At 62.6% G+C, this 15,001-nt stretch overlaps 1 protein-coding gene and 1 pseudogene across 1 annotated transcript; both read left to right on the forward strand.

Moving 5' to 3' along the window:
- Positions 1-661: 661 nt before the first annotated feature.
- On the forward strand, positions 662-8,625 carry LOC133748104 (cytochrome P450 2F5). Its single transcript, XM_062176665.1, has 9 exons — positions 662-832; positions 924-1,086; positions 3,949-4,098; positions 5,769-5,929; positions 6,260-6,436; positions 6,594-6,735; positions 6,866-7,053; positions 7,235-7,376; positions 8,317-8,625. Exons 1-9 carry the CDS (start codon positions 662-664, stop codon positions 8,496-8,498), a joined length of 1,476 nt encoding a protein of 491 aa, XP_062032649.1. The 3' UTR covers positions 8,499-8,625.
- A 3,494-nt stretch (positions 8,626-12,119) lies between these two features.
- Positions 12,120-14,996, forward strand: LOC133747638 (cytochrome P450 2F2-like; annotated as a pseudogene).
- Positions 14,997-15,001: the final 5 nt, after the last annotated feature.

The raw sequence follows: 15,001 nt of genomic DNA on the forward strand, positions 1-15,001 counted from the left end.
AGCTCTGTGCAAATGGAACTGGAAAAAGTGGCTTTGGGGTAAAATAAAGTTTTTTTGAGAGCCATGGGGTCTTCAAAAAGTTCATGGAAATGCATATTATGAAAAAACTACACAACGATGTTGAAGTGTTTTGCACCAAAACAAGTGTCTCCTGTAATTCCGTGAGCTTTGTGACGCTCCCGCTTGCTCTGCCTCCCTCGCTCCCCCTCTCTCATTGTCCATCTCCGTCTCTCGTCTCCAGCTTTCCCTGTGTTGCCCAAGCTCCGTCCCTCTCCAGTCTGTCAGCCTCTCTCTGGGATAGCCTACCTGGCTCGCTCTCTCTTCTGTGTATGATCTGTCTGGCTCCCACCCTGAGTGTCACGGTGTCTCTGTCATTGCGTATGGGAGTCAGGCTCCTGACAGACAGACCGACAGACAGACATCTGTTAGCTCTCATGAGCTCTGTGTGGGTCTCTGTCTCTCTCTCTCTGCCTCTCTGATTCCATCTCCATGCCCTTCTTGCCCTCCTCCCTCTCTCATCCCCTGGACTCTCTCTGTTTTTCTACCCCATTTCTTCTTCCACCTGCACCCATTTCTGGGGCCTGGGAAAAGCAAGGTCTAGAAGGAGGTGAGGGGTGGAGGGACCCAGCTCTGCTCTCCCGGTGCCTGCAGCTGCGTCACCATGGACAGCACAAACACGGCCATCCTGCTGCTGCTCCTGGCTCTTGTCTACCTGCTCCTGACCCTCGGCTCGTGGGGCAAGGGCCGGCTGCCCCCAGGACCCAGGCCCCTCCCGTTGCTGGGGAACCTGCTGCAGCTTCGCTCCCAGGACATGCTGACCTCTCTCACCAAGGTGCAGGGGCCTGGGCTCGGGAGACGGGGCAGTGGGGAGGGAGAGGGCTCCCACGGCCCACGCCCACCTGTGGCCTCTGTCCGCCCCCCAGCTGAGTAAGGAATATGGCTCAGTCTACACGGTGCACCTGGGGCCCAGGCCTGTGGTGGTGCTCAGCGGGTACCAAACCGTGAAGGAGGCCCTCGTGGATCAGGGGGACGAGTTCAGCGGCCGTGGCAGCTACCCTGTCTTCTTCAACTTCACCAAGGGCAACGGTAAGCCCGCTCCCTATCCCCACCCCCCACCCACAACCTCCCCACACTGGAAGAGGGCTGAGGATGGGAGACCGTCCTCCCTCTCTTGACAACACTCAGGCCTCTGATGTTGACACCAAATGGGAGGAGCCAGGCAGCCGTGTCCCACCTTCGGCCCCCAAACCCCACCACCGCCTTTCCTTAAGTTTTAATTTTTTTTTTATTTGAAAGAGACACAGGGAGAGAGAGGGAGGGACAGAGACAGAGACGGAACTCTTCCACCTGCTGGCTCAATCCCCAAATATTTGCAGCAGCCAAGGCTGTGCTATGCCAAAGCCAGGAGGCAAAACCCCATCCAGCCCTCCCCCGTGGGTGGCAGGGATCCTAGTACTTGAGGGATCACCTGCACCCCCCTAAGGTGTGCAGCAGCAGGCAGACAGGATTGGAAGCAGAGCTGGGACTTGAACCAGGGCACTGTGGTACGGGAGGCAGGCATCCCCAGCACGTTAACCACGGCAGTAAGCACCTACTCCCTCCACCGTCCGGAGCTGCACCTCCATCCCAACCCCTATCTCTGTCCAGCTCCAACCCCATTCTCATCTGGTCTCTTGCTCCATCCCCACCATATCATCAAAGTCCCAACCAAGTCATCTAGCCTCGGTCCTCATTGTCCCCCCTAAACCCAATCCCAATCCCCACCAACCCTGCCAGGCTCCCCCTTTGCCCCTTCTCCACCCCCACCTATGATGCCACCTCCCCCAACCTGCAGTCCTGTATCAACCCCATCCTGATCCCTACAGTGGAAAACTGCACTCTGCTGTCCTTCCCCTCCCTAGTCCCAGTCCCGCGTTGCCCCCCCCCCCCGGTCGTCTATGGAAGGTGCCAGTCCCCAGGCCACATCTGCAGCATTGACCTCGCCACCACCAAAACCAACTGCGTCACACACCTACCCAACCCCAAGTTCTCACTCAACCCCGCCGACCAACCCTTCTCCTGCCACCCTACTCCGTCCCCATCTCCAGCCTCAAACCCAACTCACCCAAAAGTCACATCGCCTCTCCGGCCCCAATGGCATCCCCAGCCACTCCCACCACTCACCTATGCCATCTCGAGATCCTGTCCCCTTGGCTTGGAAAAAACCTGGTCTTGTCACTTTCAAGCTTGTTTTTTGTTTTTGTTTTTTTGACAGGCAGAGTTAGACAGAGAAAGAGAGAGAGAGAGAGAGAGAGAGAGAGAGAGAAATGTCTTCCTTCTGTTGGTTCACTCCCCAAATGGCCGCTACGGCTGGCGCTGCACCAATCCGAAGCCAGGAGCCAGGTGCTTCCTCCTGGTCTCCCATGCGGGTACAGGTCCCAAGCACTTGGGCCATCCTCCACTGCCCTCCCGAGCCACAGCAGAGAGCTGGACTGGAAGAGGAGCAGCCGGGACAGAATCCGGCGCCCCAACCGGGACTAGAACCCGGGGTGCCGGCGCGGCAGGCGGAGGATTAGCCAAGTGAGCCTTGGCACCGGCCCAAGCTTGTTTTAAATACAGATTTCTTATTCGAGGAAGTCAAGTGGCCAGGCCCAACAAATAACAGGAAAGGAAGAAGACAGCGGGGGCGGTGGAGGACGGGGTGGTGGGGGATGCTCTGACTGAAAATGTGTCTGGAAGATCCGCACCCTGCACCGTTCTCCCCTCAAGGAGTGCCCAGGGCTCCCCTGGCCCTCATTAGGCAGGTCCCGGCTACCCTGGATTGGGAATCAGTGAAACACCTCCCACTGTACACCTGCCACCCTTCATGGCTCCTGCCCCCCAAGCCCGCATGACCCCGTCCATCCTGGTACACAGGATGCAGAGGTGGCGCCAGGGCTCTTGGGAAAAATCCCCTTGCTACTTTTGCATAGAAGCATCTGCACGCACACATCATTCATTACTCAGTTTGCAACACAGGGGAACAGCAAGGTCCCCCCGCTCACTGGCCATGTGCCCGCTCTGACGCCCCATCTGCCACCACGAGGCGTCGCTGAGACGATGCCTGCAAAGCCCGGCAAGCCGATACCCCACGGTCTGTTTTTCCCTTCTCTGGCATCTCATGGTCTGCGAGGGAGACCGAGGAACCACAAACGCACCCTTGGGGCAAGCATCTGTGCGCATTCCTTATGGGAGTGGCTGGGTCCAAGTCTGGCTCTGCTTCCGGTCCCGGCTTCTGCTAACGCACACCCTGGGAGGCAGCGGGAGATGGTTTGGTCCCCACCACCCTCGGGTTGCAAAGCAGGCTCCTGGCTTTGGGCTGGCCCGGCCCCAGCTCTTACGGATGCATTTGGGGAGTAAACCAAAAGATGGGAGCTGTCGCTCTCTCTCCTCCCTTCAAATAACTGGAAGTTAAATTAAAAAAAGAGAAAAGGCAGCACACCCAGGATCCTATCCTGTTGATGTCCAGCAGGAAGCATAGGCCCTTCCCAGACTGTGACAGCCCTGAGTGGTCCAGGCGGGGATGGGAGAAGCCTGGGAGGGCGGAGCCAGGGCAGCTCCCCCACCCCACCCCTGCAGGGGAGACTGCTGAGCTGAGACTGGGAGATGGAGACGACGACAAGTCCAGAGAAGACAAGGGGTAGAGAGTGTCTCGGAGAGGACGGAGCGGGGTCTGGCGGAGTCCCCGGTGTCCTGTGCTTGCTCCTCTTGACTACCTGCATTTGTGCCCTCCGCCATCAATCAGCCATCCCAGGAGCGGCACCTCCTGTGTGACAAGCCCCACCAAATGCTGAGGACACTGGGGACAGGCCCGGCGGTGCCGGTCTTGGGGGAGGGGACGCAGGCGGGGCGACGGGGACCGCGGTGAGGGAAGCCCAGGGACCCCAGGGGCCGCGGGCTGGGGGTGAGCGGAGCATCCGCTGTCCGCAGGCATCGCCTTCTCCAACGGGGACCGCTGGCGGGCGCTGCGGAGGTTTTCCATGCAGATCCTGCGCAACTTCGGCATGGGCAAGAGGAGCATCGAGGAGCGCATCCTGGAGGAAGGCGGCTTCCTGCTGGCGGAGCTGCGCAGAACGGAAGGTCAGGGCCAGGTCAGGCGCGGCTCCTCCAGGGCTGGGCTCCCAGGGCGGGGTAGGTGCTGGCGGCCGTGCCCGCTCTCCCAGCCCAGCTCTGTCCTGGTGGAGGACGAGGAGGACGGCGGCATTCCTGGGGCCCTGTGCTGAGCACGCGGCCGTGCGGAAGTCCTTGCCGCCTGACACCAATCCGTCTCGCAGGTGAGAATTAGAGGCACAGAGAGGTTGGGCAACCGACTTGGCGTAACAGAGCTGGTAAGCTGGAGGAACCAGGATTCAAACCCGCGTCTGCCACCCCAGGCCTCGCGCAGGGCACTGCTGCCATTTGCTGAGTGCTCGCGGGCACTGGCTAAACTGTGGTTGCTCTTCCCACTCCGGCAACCCTCGAGAGTGGGTGTGGCCACAGGTGAGCAAGCCGACGCCCAGGAAGGGAGAGCGGGGTGCCCAGGGTGTGGCAGAGCTGGGATTCGAACCCAGGTCAGAGCTACTGAGCTCCGAAAAACTGAAAATGACCAGCAGGGACACGATGCCTTGCACTCGCCCGTGCCTGTCTTAGAGTGTCTTGTGTCACCTCCCTGGAACGCTCTCACCTCCTGGGAAGCAGGTCACGGTGTGAGCCCCGTGTTACCTCCAAATCTCGCTGGCTTTGGGCATGAACAAACTGTGCCAGGCGAGCCGCTGGAGCGATGCGATGTCAGTGAGACCGCCCCGGCTGCCCGTGCTGGCTTCTCACGGCCGAGGTGACACACTGTCACAAACACGGTGGCCTCAGACCTCACGTTCCTACAGCTCAAACATGAGAGCTGTGGGTGAGACCCTGCCCCGGCCTCTCTAGCCCAGAGGCCACCTGTGTTCCTCAGCTCACGCCACGTCCTCCATCTTCCCAGCCAGGAACAGCCTCCCCCAGTCTGCTTCGCTCGCTCGCTCTTCTCCCATCAGCACGGTGTCTTTGTACTCAGACCCACGCACCCCCCTCCCATGAGGACCTGGGTGCTCCTAGGCTGGGCCCACTGAGAGATCGCCCCGTCGGGGTCCGTCACGTAATCGCGTCCTCAAAGGTCCTTTCGCCACGTGAGGTCCCAGGATCCAGACTTGGGCTCGCTGGCGGGCGCAGGAGGGGCGGCCACGGCGGGAGCCAGCCTCAGCACAGGTTAGCTAAAGGCTCCACTGAGCCCTTCCCCACCGTGCATTCTCTGAATGCTACGGACAGCCCCGTAGGAGAGGAAACAGGCTCCCAGACCGGAGGTCAGCTGGGCCAGGCTAAGAGGCCGAGCCAGGATTCAAACTACGACCATCTCACCCCAGGCTACGCTACTGTGCCTCCCGTGTGGTCTGGACACTGTGGGCCGAGGTCTCCTGGGCGGCTGCCTCACCGGGTGTTAGGGGTCGTGCCGCTGCGGGTTTCCATCTGGGTGAGGCTGGACGCGGTCATGCGTCTCACTGGACGCCGTCGTGCACCCGTGCCGCCTGCTGTTCGCCGTGGGCTGATACGGTGTCAGCGTGCTGCGGTCACGGCCGGTGGGCATGCGGTGGCCCCGTGATGCCACAGGTTCTGCGGCACCCGGCAGCCCCCACGCACCATCACCGCACAGTGCACCGCTGAGATCAGCGGGTTCTGTCGCTGCCCGGACGTCCCCCGAGCTGCACCCTCTGACCCACTGCACCCCTCGCCCACAGGCGAGCCCTTCGACCCCACGTTTGTGCTAAGCCGCTCGGTGTCCAACATCATCTGCTCCGTGATCTTCGGCAGCCGCTTCGACTACGGCGACGAGCGCCTGCACACCATCATCAGCCTCATCAACGACAACTTCCAGATCATGAGTGGCCCCTGGGGCGAGGTCAGGGGCCTGGGTCCAACCTGGGCATCTGCCACTCCTGGCCCCGCCCCTCCCTGCAGGCCCCGCCCCCGAGCTGGGGCAGGAGCCCGGGTCCAGCCTGGGGATTGGCCGCTCCTGGCCCCGCCCCTCACTGCAGGCCCCGCCCCCGAGCCAGGGCAGTAGCCTGGGTCCAGCCTGGGGATTGGCCACTCCTGGCCCCGCCCCTCCCTGCAAGCCCCGCCCCCGAGCCAGAGCAGGAGCCAGGGTCCAGCCTGGGGATTGGCCGCTCCTGGCCCCGCCCCTCCCACCCCAGCCCCGCCTCCGCGGCCTCACGCGCCCGCCCGTCCACAGTGGTACAACATCTTCCCCAGCCTGCTGGACTGGGTGCCCGGGCCGCACCGACGCCTCTTCCGCAACTTCGGCTGCATGAAAGCCCTCATCGCCCGCAGCGTCCGCGACCACCAGGCCTCCCTGGACCCCGACTCTCCGCGGGACTTCATCGATTGCTTCCTCACCAAGATGGCCCAGGCAAAGCCCTAGCTGGAGCCCCACCCTGGTCCGGCCTGGACACAGATCCCCACAGGGGACTCCGAATTGGGCGGGGGGCGGGGACCGGGCGTCACAGCCCCGCCCAGGAAAGGCAGCCCCAGGCCCCGCTCACGTCCCCATCCCGCGCGCCCGGCAGGAGCAGCAGGACCCGCTGAGCCACTTCCACATGGACACGCTGCTGATGACCACACACAACCTGCTCTTCGGCGGCACCGAGACCGTGGGCACCACGCTGCGCCACGCCTTCCTCGCGCTCATGAAGTTCCCTAAAGTGCAAGGTGCGGGGCGCTCTGGGCCCTGCGGACGAGCGCACGGGCCCACGCGCGGGGCCTGCCTCGCGGGCCCTGGGGACTCTGAGCCCGCACGCGGCACTGCCCACGGCCTCACCGCGTCTGCTCCCGCCCGCAGCCCGCGTGCAGGAGGAGATCGACCGCGTGGTGGGGCGCGCGCGGCTGCCGTCGCTGGAGGACCGCGCGGCCATGCCCTACACGGACGCGGTGATCCACGAGGTGCAGCGCTTCGCGGACATCATCCCCATGAACCTGCCGCACCGCGTCACGCGCGACACGGACTTCCACGGCTTCCTGATACCCAAGGTGCGCGGGGCGCCCAGCCCTGGCTTCGGGAGAACCAGTGTGGGCCGGACGCTGCCCTCAACCCCAGACCCCTCCCCAACCCTGGATCAAGTCCCAAGACCCTGAGCCCCGCAGAGGGGGAAGCCCTGGTGGGGGACCCCCACCCCCTCCTCCACCGCTCACCCCGCCTCCAACCGCACAGGGCACCGACGTCATCACCCTCCTGAACACGGTCCACCACGACCCCAGCCAGTTCCCCGCGCCCCAGGAGTTCAACCCCGGGCACTTCCTGGATGACAAAGAGGCCTTCAAGAAGAGCCCCGCCTTCATGCCCTTCTCAGCCGGTGAGAGCGCGGTCCCGGCTCCCAGAGCCCGCCTCTCCTCCCCACTCTCGCCCCTGCGGCCCACCCCATGCTTGGCTGTGGGTGTGCAGAAACAGCCATTGCCCCCCAGGCGGTGGCGCTGTGGAAGCAGATCCAGCCTCCCTGCCTTTTGTGTTTGGGAGAGGCCACTGCAGGCCTCTCCACCAGGTGGCGCTGTGGAAGCTTCCCTGACTTTTGTGCTTGGGAGAGGCCACTGCCGGCCTCCACCAGGTGGCGCTGTGGAAGCGAATCCAGCTTCCCTGCCTTTTGTGTTTGGGAGCGGCCACTGCCGGCCTCTCCACCAGGTGGCGCTGTGGAAGCTTCCCTGACTTTTGTGCTTGGGGGCGGCCACTGCCGGCCTCTCCACCAGGTGGCGCTGTGGAAGCGGAGACAGCTTCCCCGGCTTTTGTCTGCACCCTGCTGGGAGCTCTCTTCCCTGGTTACCAAGCAGCAGGTGGAGGAGGGAGGAGCGGAATACTAGAGAACTCACTGCGTGCCGAGGGCCGCCTCTGGGAAGAGCCGGAGCTGCAGCCGAGAGGGGCAGCGGCTGAGGACTGGGCTCTGCGGCAGGCTTGGGGGAGAGAGGTCGCACCCCGCACCCCAGCTGTGCGCCCCTCACCACGCCTCGGCACCTCCATTCTCGCACCTACAAAGCGCAGATCATCTCAGGGTGGCTGGGGAATGAATGATAGCAGCTGTGGCGCTTTGCACGAAGCCAGAGCGCCTGAAGGGCCTACCTGGATGGCATACCCAGCAACACAGGAGGCACGGCTGGCCTCTCCACTTTAAACACCTGGGCACTGGGCCCGGCCCAAGGTCACAGAGCCGGTGGCGGGTGGCGGGCCTCTAGGTGGGCGGTCTGTGCGTCCTCCTCTGGGAACCAGGAGGCGCGCCCCCACCCCACCCTCCCTCCCCTCCGCAGGGCGCCGGCTGTGCCTGGGCGAGTCGCTGGCGCGCATGGAGCTCTTCCTCTTCCTCACCGCCATCCTGCAGAATTTCTCGCTGCAGCCGCTGGTGGCCCCCGAGGACATCGACCTGACCCCGCTCAGCTCGGGTCTCGGACACGTGCCGCGGCCCTTCCAGCTGTGCATGCGCGCGCGCTGAGCGCGGCCGCCGCCTCTCCTGCTGTGATGTCTCACCTGCACCTGTCACCTGCATGGCCCCCTTCCTCCAACCTCTGCCTGGCCTGACACGCCTTCTTGTACCCACAGAATGAGGCCCCTGCCCTGATGCCGCCTTTTAGGGGCCTTTTGTATCGTTTCCTAGTAAAGTATCTTTATACTAACAGATTCAAATCTGTCTTGGCTGAATGAGCCGGAGGGGAGGGGCCAGCATCCCGTGTGACTGCCGGTTCCCGTCCCAGCCACTGCACTCCGAGCCGACCCAGCTCCCTGCTGGTGGCCTGGGAAAGCAGCTGAGGCCCCAGTGCTTGGGCCCCTGCACCCACGTGAGGACCTGGGTGGAGTTCTGGGCTCCTGGCTTCCACCTAGACCAGCCCTGGCCACTGTGGCCTGTTGGGGAGCAAACCAGCTTATGGAAGATCTGCCTCTCTCTCCCTCTAACTCTTTCAAATAAATAAAGAAATCTTTTTTGAAAACGTAAGTACAGGGAGAGGGGAGCGCTGAGAGAGACAGGAGAGATGGGAGGTGCGGGGCGCTGGGCAGGGAGAAAGCAGAGCGAGAGACATCAGATACTGACCCCGGCGCCTCGTGCTCTCTGCTCTACATGCCCCATCCAGCATCCCTCACCCAGAGCCAAAACGCCTGGGCCTGGAAGCATTGTGGATTCCAGGTTTGTCCAGATTCTGGAGTATTTGCATGCATATAATGAAGCATCTTGGGAGCTGAACCCAAGTCTAAACATGAAATTGGTTTGTTTCATGCACACCTTGTGCACAGCCTGAAGGGAACGTTACACAATATGGTTAGTGCACCTGCCTTCTGACTGCAATCCATCATGTGAGGTTAGGGTGTGGGATTTTCCACTGTGGCATCACGCCCATCCTCAGGAAGTTCCAGATTTCGGAACATCTCGGATTCTGAATTAGAGATGTCGAGCCTGTATAAGCCCACTTCACACATGAGCAGCCTGAGGCTCAGGGAGGCGAGGTGACACACAAAGGGGCAGAGCTGGGATCTGGCTCCGGGCTCTGAGCTGGGTACCACCGGCTTTCAGTCTCACAAGTCAGAGACCACAGGAGCCCAAAGATAGGAAAAGCAAGAGCTGCTGGGCTGAGATGTGGGGTGCGGGGCGGGGATAGAAACCACCAGAGAAAGGGCAAGCCAGGGGGGGGGGGCAGAGGGGCAGGTGCCCTCCCCACTCCCATCCTCCCGGTGCACTATTCCTTTGTGCTGCAGCCCCCGCCTTTGGGGTGGGGACAGCAGACCCTGGCATGGGTCTCCAGCCTGCGACTGCCCCCAGCATCCTGACAACCTGCCAACAGGGCAGGTGCCCACGCCCATCCAGGCTGCGCCTCCCTCGTGCAGCCCAGCTGCCGGGGCTCTCCCAGGACCACCCCCTGGCTGGGCTTACAGGCCGTCCAGGCCGAGTCTGCCCCAGGGCCCAGCCAAGGATGCAGAGGGGAAGGAGAGAGGGGGAGGGAAAGACAGAGACACTGAGAAGGAGACAAAGACGACAGCAGAGGGACCTGAAGAACAAAGACTGCGAGAGGAGGAGGAAGGGGCGCTGAGAAACAGATGCGAGGCAGGGGACAGGGAGCTTCCCCGGGAGCCAGGAATCCGACCTGGTGGCTAAGCGCCCCGTGCTCCACAGCGGGGCTCCCAGGGTTCCTCCTTGGCTCTGGCTCCTGAGTCCAGCTTCCTGCCAGCCCTGGGGGGGTCCTGGCGGGGGAGGGGAATCCAGATTAAGTTCCCAGCTCCCAGCTTCAGCGCCCCCGCCACTGAGCCACTGGGGAATGAACCAGCAGATTAGAGTGTTCTCGCTCTCGCTCGCTCTCTTTCTCTGCCTCTCAAATTTTTCAGAAAATAAGAAATGAAGAGAGGAAGAGAGATGAGAAAGAAACAGGGAGGTAGAGGGACTGGGAGTAACCAAATCAGAGTCAGAGACAGAAATCCGAGCAAGAACTGGCGGTCACTCCACAGACACGCCCTTGTGCACCTGCTGTGTGCCATGCACTATCCTAGGCACTGGAGATAGACATACACAAGACAAAATCTGTTCGTAAAGAGCTGGCATTCCAGAAGGGCACCCCGCTGCACCCCTGCCGCCCCGAGTCAGCTCCTCTGACCTCAGGCCCTGAGCCCCAGCCCAGCCAGTCACTGGGATCCTGGACACAGAAAGGCAAGGATGGAAGACCTGCCACACAGAAGGAGGCAGGGAGAACTAGAGACAAAAAACAGAGGGGTGGGCATTTGGCGGAGCCATTAAGATGCCACTTGGAGGGGCCAGCACTGTGGTGTAGTGGGTAAAGCTGCTGTCTGCAGTGCTGGCATCCCATATGGGTGCCAGTTCAAGTCCCAGCTGCTCCACTTCCAATCCAGCTCCCTGCTAGTGTGCCTGGGAAAGCAGCAGAAGATGGCCCAAGTCCTTGGGTCCCTGTACCCATGTGGGAGACCGGGAAGAAGCTCCTGGCTTGTGGCTTCAGCCTGGCCCAGCCCTGGTCATTGCAGCCATTTGGGGAGTGAACCAGTGGATGGAAGACCTCTGTCTTCTATGTCTATCTTTCTCTGTCTCTCTGCCTTTCAAATAAAATGAAAATTCATTAACAAAGAAATCAGTGCTTGAAAAAAAGAGACATGAACAGAGGCAAAGACAGAAAAGTGGAGTCAGGAGAGCAGCAGCTGGGACGCAGTGTGGGGGCGGAGGAGCAGGTTCAGGAGGGAAGCCCGAGAGAGGAGAGAGGAGACACAGATGCTACCTGACCAAGTTCCTCCTCAGGCCCCACGTGGCCCCCACTTCTCCCCAGGCCTGGGCCCAGAGCCAGGCACCTGGAGGAACACTGGAGCTGGCAAGGCAGGGAGGGCGGGCTGCATTCTAGAACAATCTACGTCCCGCTCAGCCCCACCTCCACCCCGGGGTCCAGCCTGGGCCTCTAGGGTCCAGGGTCCACGAGGCCTGAGTCTACCTGCCCTCGGCTAGGGGTGCCCGCTGTGGGGCTTTGAGACCAGGGGTGCAGAGGCATGGACACGGGACATCTGGGGCTCAACTGGGAGCAGAGATGGCAGGAGTCAAGGCCAGGTCTGAAGGCACAGGGGGCCAACCTAGGGGAAGGCATCCAGCAGTCCTAAGGCCAGAACCAATGTCCCAGGCTGACAGCACCAAGAGGCTGGTGGGTTTGTGCAGGCCCCTGCAGGGCAGGTGCAGCACACAGGGTTCCAAGGGCAACATGCGGCACAGGCTCAGGTGTGAGGCCCCAGGAATCCCAGGCCTGGGGTGGGGTGGGGGTTTCTACAGGGTGCCGAGGCGTCAGGAGGCAGAGGTGCGCAGGCTATTGTGCGCACTGGCCCACGGGCCAGCCAGATGGGCTAGGGCTCAGGAGGGCACCCCTACCAGCCAGCCATCTGCACTTGAAAAGGCTGGCATGTGCTCCAATTGCCAGGCACGGGCAAGCTGAGCCAGGCCCAACAGCAGCACGGCTTGAGGGGTGGGGTGGATACCTAGGGCTGGGAACCCACCATCCCTGCGCTGGGTCTCCGCCCCTGCTCCGCCCAAGACCCTATGGAAATCAAATAGGCATGAAGGGACACACACAGGGTCACAGGCAGCATGCTCACCGGTGTCACAGCACTGCTGCTCCTGGCGCTGGCGCGGTGGGGCTGTGGTGCGCGCCGCGCTCGGACGCCGGGGCCCCCACCGCTCCCACTGCTGGGGAACTTGCTGCAGCTGGAGTCTGGGCGCCTGGACTGAGCACTCATGGAGGTAGGTAGCCCGGACAGATTCCTGGGGTGCTGGAAGTGGCCGGGGGCTGGAACTGCTGGTGCCCTGAACTAAGCTGAGGGCTCCAACCCCGTTCCTCCTGCATTCCCGGGAATGAGATTGGGTGGGGGAAGCTGGTGGGCCTGAACACCTGGGCTGTGATGGACAAGGAGCCTGGGGTGGTTAATTCAGGTGGAGAAAGGAGGCGGGGGGGGGGGGGGTGAGGCTGAGGGCCTGGTTCTGCAGGTGCAGGGTGTTGGGGGCCTGACTTCAAGGTTCAGAAGAGGGGTCGGGGAGTGGGGATCAGGAGCCGCTGAGCCCTGGTTCCCTGTAGCTCTCCGGCCGCTGGGGCCCGGTGTTCACAGTGTGGCTGGGCCCGCACCCTGCAGTAGTGCTGTGCAGCTACGCGGCACTGCGGGAAGCGCTGGTGCTGCAGGCGGACACCTTCTCCGGCCGCGGGGCCATGGCCGTCTTCGAACGCTGCACACGCGGACACAGTGAGGCCCCGGCGGTGCAAGGTGCAAGGGCGGGCCCATAAAAGGTGGGGTCAGGCAGACGCGGAGGGGCCTAAGAGAGCGCCAGCGGAGATCAGGCTAGGACGGAACCCAGCCTAAGAGTCGAAGCCAGAGAGAGCCAGCACCAGGCAGGGATCAAAGTAGCAAAGGCGTGGTCAAGGCGGAGAAAGCCGCCAACCAAGCCGGCGAGGGAGCAGAGCCAAGGATCCCAGAGTCGGCTCCGGGAGGTGGGGCCAAGGGGCGTGGTCAACGAAGGTCCGCCCCCTCCTGTCGCCCCGCCCCTCCCACAGGTATCCTGTTCTCCAATGGGCAGGGTTGGCGGACCCTGTGCAATTTTGCCCTAGAGGCCCTGAAGGAGTTCAGGGTGGGGACACCGACCATCCATCGAGGAATGCGTCCTGGAGGAAGCAGTTTGTCTGCTTCACGAATTTCAAGCCACCGCAGGTGCAGCCGGGAGAACAAAACAAAGGACCTGGGGTGGGCGTGGCAGGAGGACGCCCAAGAGGGCCCTAGGGTGGAACAAAGCCAGAAAGCACAGGGAGGCTGGGTTCCGACCCACTCCCACCCCCACCCCACCCCCACCCCGGGCCCTATTCCCACCTCCCAGGGGCCCCGCTCAACCCCCGGTAGCTACTGGACAATGCTGTAGCCAACGTTATCTGTTCCGTGGTCTTCGGGCACCGCTATGGCTACGCGGACCCGGAGTTCCGGCGGCTCCTGGACCTCTTCCTTGACAACTTCCGCATCATGAGTTCCCGATGGGGCGAGGTGAGGGGGCTGGCCCCAAGCTCTCCCGCCAGTACCCACCGGAATGGGGCCTAGATTCTTTGATGAGCTCTAGAACCTGCAAAATCAAAGTCAAGGTCCAGCCTCCAAGGTCGTTTTGGGATCCGCATCTGCCCAGATATACAACATCTTCCCCTCCCTGCTGGACTGGATCCCGGGCCCGCACCACCGAATCTTCGGAAACTTCACGGAGCTGCGGGTCTTCATCTCCGAGCAAATCCAGCGGCACCGGCAGACGCGGCAGCCAGGGGTGGCCCGCGATTTTATCGATTGCTTTCTCGCCCAGATGGATAAGGTTCAGGTCCCTGCTACCCTAAACTCTATTCACGCCGCCCGCCAGCAGGTGTCTGGCCCAAGGCAGCGCCAGTTTCTTCTGCCCGAAGGAACAGCAGGACCCGGAGAGCCATTTCCAGGGAGAGACGCTGGTGATGACGACACACAACCTTTTCTTCGGCGGCACCGAGACCACCAGCACCACCCTACGCTATGGCCTTCTCATTCTCGTCAAGTATCCAGAGGTGGCAGGTCTGCCAGCTAAGGCACTGGGGAAGATGGGGTAGAGGCGGGGGTCCGGGGCGAGCACGGTTCACTGCCTCAGCGGGCCCCAGCCAAGGTACAGGAGCTGGACGCCGTGGTCGGTCGGACGCACGCCCCGCGCCTGGAAGACCGCGCGCGCCTTCCCTACACTAACGCCGTGCTGCACGAGATCCAGCGCTTCATCGGCGTGCTTCTGGGGCTGCCTCACGCCCTCACCCGCGACACCCACCTGCGCGGCCACTTCCTGCCCAAGGTACCCAGAGCCCTGGGATCTGCGGGGTCGCCGAAGTCAGGGAACAGGCGCACAGGGCACTGTCGCACAATCAGTGCTCTGGGAGCAGGAAGAGAGCCTTTGCAGAGGGTCCCAGCACCAGGAGGAGCGCCCGATCACCAACTCTGCGAGTAACCCCATCGTGCACATCCCCCAGGGCACGTCCGTGATTCCCCTGCTTGCGTCAGCGCACCGAGACCCCACCCAATTCAAGCACCAGGACCGCTTCAACCCCACCAACTTCCTGAATGACAAGGGCGAGTTCCAAAGCAAGGATGCCTTCGCGCCCTTTGCCCTGGGCACGCTGTGCGCCTGCAGGGAGAGGACCGGCCTGGCCTGTCCCCAGTGCATGGGGGGGGGGGGGGGGGCGGCTCACTGCATCCCCAGGATGCTCCTGCATCCCCAGCAAAGCGGATGTGCCTGGGCGCAGGCCTGGCGTGCTCCAAGATCTTCCTCTTCCTTACCGCCATCCTGCAAAGGTTCTGTCTGCTCCCTGTGGGGAGCCCGGCCAACATCGACCTCACCCTGCAGTGTACTGGCCTGGGCAACGTGCCCCCCACATTCCAGCTCCGCCTGGTGGCCCCCGGAGGCCTGTCCCTCGCCACACACACTCAATAAAAGCC

Source organism: Lepus europaeus, chromosome 19 (genome assembly GCF_033115175.1).
Source record: "Lepus europaeus isolate LE1 chromosome 19, mLepTim1.pri, whole genome shotgun sequence".
Classification (NCBI taxonomy): Eukaryota; Metazoa; Chordata; class Mammalia; order Lagomorpha; family Leporidae; genus Lepus; species Lepus europaeus.